Source organism: Diplotaxodon limnothrissa, linkage group LG6 (assembly GCF_057381915.1).
Source record: "Diplotaxodon limnothrissa isolate DT_005_m linkage group LG6, D_limnothrissa_male_GT1.1, whole genome shotgun sequence".
In the NCBI taxonomy this organism is placed as follows: domain Eukaryota; kingdom Metazoa; phylum Chordata; class Actinopteri; order Cichliformes; family Cichlidae; genus Diplotaxodon; species Diplotaxodon limnothrissa.
Genome location: NC_140601.1, coordinates 3,805,082 through 3,812,970, shown reverse-complemented (window position 1 = coordinate 3,812,970; position 7,889 = coordinate 3,805,082). Strand labels below are relative to the sequence as shown.

Genomic DNA, 7,889 nt, shown 5'->3' with positions numbered 1-7,889 from the left:
AGTTCAGTTGATCTAATTTTCATATTTCGTAAGATGTAGAGCATTGGATATATTTCGTGTTTGATGAAAATTTTCTTTCACTGTATGAAATAATTGTTATAGTTCCTTTGGTGCTAGAAGTTGAGGTAAACGGTTACTTTTTCATATATTTAGAGTTTCCCTCTAGTCTAAGCAGTTAACAGCAGTTAAAAATTATAAACGGTGATGTGGAGTCTTTTTTTTTCTTATTTCTTATTCTTATTATGAAATATGTGGGAAAGGTGAGAACAGAGAAACAAATAAACGTGTAATCTTTCTAAAACATGATGCATAAAAGGGCAAGACAATGAATTAACTGTCTTGAGGGGTCTGTTTGGTAAAATACGAGGTACGCGGAAACCAAATCTTTCTATAATAGAATTAATTAGCGTCCATCTGAAAATTGTTTAAAGTGATTATCAAATTAAATTAATAATATGAAAAATATAGCGTTAAGCTATGTTTGTCTCTGGGCCAGAAAAGTTTCCTTTTTCCAGTTTTTAAAGGATGCTTTTGAAGGCAGAAGTGTCAGGTGACTGTAACGTGACGCTTGCGCAGTTGGAACCAGACGACTTCCTGTCAAGATGTCGGCGAGCATGGCGTACGCCGGATTGTGGAGGACATGCAGAATGTTACTACCCAGACACCATGTCCTGTCCCCCGCTGCCATCCGAACACAGAGCTCTGCTAGTGGAGACTTGATGCCCTGGACCTCGCTCTCCAGGCCTCCGTGGCCGGAGCAGCCGAGCCCGTACTCGGCGGAAGAAGAGCAGAGCCGACACGCTGCTGTGGTGAGCACCGTAAACCAGCGGATCAACCTTCGGGACTTCGGCCGGCTCTTCGCGGTGGTGCACTTCGCCGGACGCCAGTGGAAGGTCACCGGTGAAGACTTGATCCTGATCGAGAACCACATCGAGGCGGAGTGCGGGGAGCGTATCCGCATGGAGAAGGTGCTTTTGGTTGGAGCTGAGGACTTCACCCTGATTGGTAGGCCTCTTCTGGGGAAGGAGCTGGTCAGAGTCGAGGCCACCGTAATCGAAAAGACAGAGTCCTGGCCCAAAGTCCACATGCGTTTCTGGAAGAGACACCGGTTCCAGCGCAAAAGGATCATTATCCAGCCGCAGACGGTGCTAAGGATCAACGGCATCGAGCTGGCCCCCAGACTCACATGAAGCTGATGACACAGGACTGGAAGACTCTACTCTCTGACCCGCGGTTTATTTTTTCTTATTGGTTTCAAACATGTAAACAAACTTGTGGCGGTCAGCTTATATGCTCATGACTCTGACTGGTTTGAAACGAGGAGCTGAACATTTGAGTAATACGCTGAGCAGCTGTTCACTGGGTTGTACTCCTGTAAATATATAGTGCAGACCTGTGAGGAGATGTATTAAAGCTTTGTTTCCAACATGTACTGAGGGTTTGGATTAAATCTGAGTTTACAACACAAAACTTTACAAAGGGTTGAAGTTAGTGTAGCTGCAATGGGGGAAAATCCCCTCTATTTCCTCAAGGACCCACAGAATAACCAGAGTAAGTCCACCGTTAGCCTAGATCGTGATTTATAGAGAGAAGATAAAGTGGGTCTGCCCACACTGACCAGAATGTCTGTGAACCTATGTCATCCTTTTGAGACTCAGCTGATACATAAACATTTAATTTAATAAAACCAATCCCCTAAATGCAGGGTTCCCAACCTGAGGTGATATGTGTACCTATGTTAAAGTAGCTTATGCTATAAAACAATTACTGGTATTTCTGATGTAAAAGTTAGAATAAATAAAACATAAAACATGTTTAAATGACTTAAGAAACACAGTCATGTGACAAGTTTTTAAAACAATTTCTAATTTTATTGTGAAACCTGACTAGATCGCCTCTGGGAACAAGAAAGCTCCACAGATGTTCAGAGGATCGATCTGAAGGCACTGTTGAACATTTCTGCTCAGAGGGTAACAAAGTTCTACTCAGAACTGAACTCCAGCGCTGGAGGTGATGTTTAAATGAGGAGTTTGTCCAACAGGCAAAAACAACAAAAGTGAGCGATCAAACTAAATACAATGCTGCTACTCATGTTAACAGATCGGTAGAAATCTCATCACAAACACATGTTCCCTGTGTGAGTCCAAATCAATGAAACATCCTTAAACAGCAAAAAAACGTTGAATGATCTGCTTTAAGGAAAATCTGTTCTGTTCTCAAATTGACTGTATAGCTCAGTATATTTGACCACAGAACTCACATGGTGCTGAGCTGTGTTAAGACAGACAGGTGGTGTTCATTCATTCACAGGCTGAGGGGGGGGCTAGTCGATCATTTCAATCTTGATACAGAAAGGAAACAACAAATGTTGACTTACTGTGTCACTCCTGCAGCTCTACACCAGCTTTGACTACACTTTGAATGTGCACAAATTGTAGTCGTCTTGTAGAGAGAAATGTTAAGCTGAAGCTACTACGAGGCTAACCGATGACTTTGGATGTGTTTAACGTGATCCCTCCACCTTTGAGCAATAAGGAAACAACAACCCTGTGCACAGTGTGACCTCAGTAGGCTTCAAATTAAGGGGTTTGGTTTAACACTAATCAAATAAGTATTATTAGCTTGGAAGTCAAGTGTGGTGGATTTTAGGAGAAGCTGCTTAGCTGAAAGATCACTCGTCAGCGAGGTGAAGCCCAGCCAGTTTTTGACCTACGGTTTGAATCTGTGCACAAAAACTAGACATATAGATCATGGTATAAGAATTAGTGACAGCTGGTCAAGTCGGACAATGTAACCACACCAGAGCAGCACATACGCATTTAACTTAACAGTGGCATTAAGTGAAAATTAGGCCTCAAAACTTTGTGATACTGTTGATTATGGTGTTGGGCACAGTTTGGCAGTTTTGGACAAAGATCCTCTGTGCACCGAGGAAAAAAACCAAAAACACACAGAGGTTCTCTCATTTTCCAAAGTCTGCTGCATGTGCGAATGTGGGGGGAAAAAAACTAATTATAATCAAACAGAAAACTTTGCTTTGGGTAAAATTAAGTTTAAAAGAAGAGATCATACAGCTTCAAAGTAGCAGCTAAAGTAAAGATCCTGCAAACTGCTATTAACCATCGAGTTAATTTAGTTCACAAACTCCCCCTAAGAATCCTGCACACACACCATCATTTTCCTACACGGTGGGAATAACACTGCTTCTGATTGCTGTGATAAACAATGCTTTGTAACTTCCTAAAAACAGAAATTCTAAGAACATTTTACAAGATCAGACCGACCAGACGTGTGGAGGCATGAAATAAAGGAAGCATTTCAATGTCTCTCCCAAGTGTGACAGTATAAGAGTTAACACTTTCTCTTTGAAGCATAGCATGGGCGTATCCCAAAGTGCTGAAGCCTCAAAGCAGCTCAAATTTAGAACCTATTTGTGTCTTCACTGCAGTTTCTCTCTTTGATATTTTTAATAATTTTATGACTTTGGGCAATGGAAAAGGAAGAATGGTTCTAGCGACTGACTTATGTGCATAAAGAAACTTCTTATTCCATATATACCTTTCAAGACTCCAGAACAAGTCCCCTTGTGTTCTTTTAGTGTAGCTAAAACCAAATACACTTTGTGAAACATTTTCTGACTGGTCAGGCTTCGCTGGTGAATTCCGTGCTGTAAATCTGACTTTGCTGTTTACCAAGTCTGTAGGTTTGATTGTTTAAATGTCAGAACTCTCCCTGGGGTTTGGTGCAACATTTTTTTCACCCTCACAAAATGAAAGGAATCTAATGTACCATGGCAGAATATCCTCCTGCTGTCACAGCAATGAACAGTGATTTTCAAAACAAAATCTCAAGTATAATCTTCAGAAGTCCGATCAGAATAGTCCAAAAGATGGACTCTTCCTCCTGGAAGTCGTCCTCTGTAGCATGAGCAGATTTCTTTTCCTTATGTACACCTTCTGAGTTGTAAGAGCCCTTATCAAATGGGTCTTGGGACACAGTCTGATCGTAGAACACTCGCATTTCAAACTCACTCTCCTGGTGAGACGGGTGGCCATAAATGCCGATGCCCACAGGCCTTGTGAAGTCCCCGGGGACCACCACCACATCTTGTCCGCAGGTGGCTGATTGCAGCTTGTAGGTGTCGAAGCTCGGGTGCAGGGTTTTATCTGACACGTACAGGTCTGCGTCTCCCTTGAGGCTTTGCATGTGGAGGATGATTCTGCCGTCGTGGTTGAGGCGTAGGTAGCTGTAGTTTCCGGCCCCAATGTGGCCCTGAACCACATGGAGCAGCACCCATTCTTCAGGGAAGCTGTCATCCTCTGAGGGGCTCAGGAAGCTTCTGGCCTGGGACAGCAGGAGGGCGACGACCAGCGCGCTGCAACTCAGCTTCATGGTGAAGGCATCTGTCAGTCAGTCATCAGACAGCCTGAAAAAAAATGAACACCACACAGATCAGGAGGCTACATTTAAACAGAGGCAAAGGCTAAACTGCTGCTCAGAACTACAGAAGTCAGTACAACCAACTCCAACTGCTGTCACAGCCAGCTGTTTGTAAATCAGCAGCAGAGGGGAGCTGAACAGAGAGGAGCTATACAAACTGTCTTCAATAGGCAGGCAGCAGAAACTGACTGAATAAAGGCAGTTTTAATGTAGGCTCAGCGGGAAGAGATCAACAGTGCTTTATGCATGGGTTAACTGATTTACCCATTAGCAAAATGGGGAGGGGGAAGGGAGACCACAAAGCATCATAAAAGAGAGCCCCCATTAGTTAGTTTTGAAAGGATAGGGAAGCAAAAAGTGGACGCATAAGCTGGAGATGTGTGCCATTTAAACAGCTGCCTGAGTCACGAAATTCAAAAAAGAGAAAAACATACATTAAAATATGTAGAATCACAGTGTCTGCAAGTCAGTGTCAAGTAAGGCTTCTCACACACACATACATATAAAGCCCAAAACAGAAAAGTTGTATCCATCACACAATTTAGTCAAGTAAAACACATTATGATTGCAGTTCTGTAATAAGGTTACCACACAGAAAACTGCCTGCTTCAAAAGCCTGAATACGACAACTGCTGGCACAATGGGATGTTTAGTTACAGTCATTTCTCCGCCATGATGAAAGCTGCCTTTACAGCTAAATCAGCCAAAGGTGGTACAGTGGTGAAGTTGTAGGGGACTGCCCAGGATTCAGGTTTTTTGTTCTTTACTTGGCTTGCAAGCCAGAGTGTTCTCTGGCAACAAAATAAAACATGGTTACTGGGTCAAACCCCCATCTGGATTCAGGAATTCACTAACTCAATACCCCTTGAACCCAGTTATCTCAAACTCTAAGTGGAAAGGTCAAGCACACTCCTGAAGGGAACTCACGCACTCCGTGCTTGTCAATTTAATGTGTATTACAATGGGAAGCCCACAGTACTAAAAAAAAAAGTCCAAATAAGCACCAAAATAATAAAGAAGCACCCCAAAACTGCCTACATTGCAAACACACCAATATTTCAGTTTCAGGGAGAGATATTGGAAAGTTGTTTTCCCGCAATCCCATAATGTTTGAAGCCTGGGCAACAAGGAAAGCGTCTCTTTGCATATAAAATAGCCGAGGACTGTCAGTGAAGCCAAGGATAGGCGCTAGGCTAACCATCACACTGAGAGCACGGGGCCTGTGCTTCAACACCACCAGCTGCCATCTTGCCTTTTTGCCACACCATTTTTGAAATGAGACAGGAAGCAGGATTTGGGAACCACCTTGGCTGACAAGAAAGCATGGACTGAGCAATTATTAAACAGAGAAAACATTAATGAAATGCAGGCTGCAATGCAGTGGTTAGAACCGTCTCCTCACAGGAACAATGTCCCGAGTTAAAATCCTGCCTTGGTTGTTCTGTGTGGCTTTTGCATGTTCTTCCTGCGTCTGTATGGGTTCTCTCTGGGATGCTCCATCTTCCTCCCAAAGTCCAAAGACAGGCTTGTCAGGCTAACAGATTGTCTTAAGTGCTGGCCCTTCGACAGACTGGCAACCTGTCCACGGTATACCTTTTGCTTTGCTCCATAACAATTGGGATAGCCCCCCGCCCCTGCAACCCCAAACTGGATAAACAAAATAAAGTGGAAGGTTGATTTAGCCCCCCAAAAATGTCCCACTTGAATAAGTAAAGATATGTCAAAAGCATTGTATTTTTACATAATATAAGGCTAGGATCTAAATTTTTGATAGTTAATAAGTCAACAGCCATATTCTGATAACCCTTGTACACCGTTATTCACATCTCTTTTAGTTGTTAGAGTTATAAGAATAAGTTAGGTATGACTAAAATCTTAGGTTTTTAATAGCACTTATGGGGAAAAAATAGCTGTCTTCCAGACGTTTTAAAAATACCATCTTGTGGTGCAGGGTGTCAAAGTTAATCATTACATGGTTTGTTTGACAGGAAACGTCTCATTTTGTTAGCAGGATGTTACTCAGTAGTCACTTTCCATTTAATACAACATGTAGATTGATTAACATGTTTCTGGCCATGAACGTTTTGCAGGTTCTTACTGACATCCCATCACCCTAACCTGTTTTTAGGCAAAGCAAATAATCAATTAGTCCTACACTACAAAGCCCGTCGAAGCGTATCTAACAATACACAGTCTGCTTCATCTCATTTTATTATGTACAGTTAATAAGTTACCTGCTGTAACAGAGCCATCACAGCAAATGTTCACTTTGTTATTCCACCACTGTCCTATTAAAGGAGATTCATCGAATACACGGACAAGATAAATCCACAGCTGTTAGCGAGATTAATTAAGGAATGTTTGCCATTTTTAGGGGATTTGCTGATTTCAGGAAAAATGTGTAAGACAAACAATTATCCATTAAAGTACAACCTAACACCCGATGTGAGGTAGTGTACACGTAAAATACAATTGCTACGCATAAAACAAAAATAAAGACTATAGAATGAGAAGTCAAAACTACAAAAACACGACAGCAAAGCATGCCGGTCAACCCACCTCAGTTCTTCCATTCATTAAAAGACATGACAAACTGGTTTCCAGAACAGAAAGGACGCCTGTAGTTTTGGTGCCAAAAACTGAATATACTCGGGAGAAACATGCGGAGAAAGTAACGCGGTAACCGTCTGCCGCCTCCTCACAGCTCAGTGAAACATGACTAAAGAAGCCGGAGAGTTTTCGATTGAGAGCCTCTCGGCACGGTTAAAAATAACCACCTGCTCCCCATTTCACCTCTGACACCAATCAACCAACTTTAACCATTAACTACATTTTTATTAACAAATAAACACCAAGACTGGGAGGGGGCAGCCTTAAAAGGTTTCAGGGATTTTGACATTAATACGTCTGATAAATTAAACAAAGAGCTTTTTGTAACGGCTGAACCTGCCGCATGCTACGTCGCTAACAGCTAAGAATAGCAGTTTCAACCTGTACAACCCCAGCAGTAAAAATGTTTTAATGAAAACAGACGTACTGTTAAAGACTATGCCAGTTACCTCCAACTGTATCATTCAGAAACAGTCCACAAAAACACATTGCTACTTGACTTACTGAACAGGTTAGCGAGTTCTTAAAGCAGCTAGCTATCACGCAGCTACCGTTGCACGTAGCCTGTTTAGCTTTAGCCAAACACGTTCAGGAGTTTACATAAGCTGGAGGCCGGGGGTTAGCTCAATGCCTAAAGATCAAGTTACGAATAGATTAATAGAAAGATATTCATGGATCAGTTAACAGTGCACTTAGTTTACTTACACAGCTGTCATTTCCTGAGCAGCATCTTCAACTGAGCAGCAAAGTTCACTTCATCATTTCCTTTTCCTTCAGCTACACAAACAGCAAAGCGCGCACTCACGCCACCTACCGGCCGTTGAGAAGGTGACGCTCAT

At 42.4% G+C, this 7,889-nt stretch overlaps 2 protein-coding genes across 2 annotated transcripts; one reads left to right on the top strand and one right to left on the bottom strand.

Annotated features, from left to right (window-relative positions):
• Window positions 1-602: 602 nt before the first annotated feature.
• Window positions 603-1,421, top strand: mrpl21 (mitochondrial ribosomal protein L21). Its single transcript, XM_085355462.1, has one exon. The coding sequence runs from the start codon at window positions 603-605 to the stop codon at window positions 1,188-1,190; it is 588 nt and encodes a 195-aa protein (XP_085211588.1). The 3' UTR covers window positions 1,191-1,421.
• Window positions 1,422-1,887: 466 nt separating this feature from the next.
• lg6h6orf120 (linkage group 6 C6orf120 homolog) lies at window positions 1,888-7,822 on the bottom strand. The gene is made up of 2 exons (XM_085355461.1): window positions 7,756-7,822; window positions 1,888-4,426 (listed from the first exon to the last, which is right to left on the bottom strand). The coding sequence occupies exon 2, from the start codon at window positions 4,390-4,392 to the stop codon at window positions 3,835-3,837; it is 558 nt and encodes a 185-aa protein (XP_085211587.1). The 5' UTR covers window positions 4,393-4,426; window positions 7,756-7,822; the 3' UTR covers window positions 1,888-3,834.
• Between the last annotated feature and the right edge of the window lie 67 nt (window positions 7,823-7,889).

Excerpts from the sequence above, each read along its gene's own strand:
- mrpl21 (XM_085355462.1), top strand. The coding sequence starts at position 603 with ATGTCGGCGAGCATGGCGTACGCCGGATTGTGGAGGACATGCAGAATG.
- lg6h6orf120 (XM_085355461.1), bottom strand. The coding sequence starts at position 4,392 with ATGAAGCTGAGTTGCAGCGCGCTGGTCGTCGCCCTCCTGCTGTCCCAG.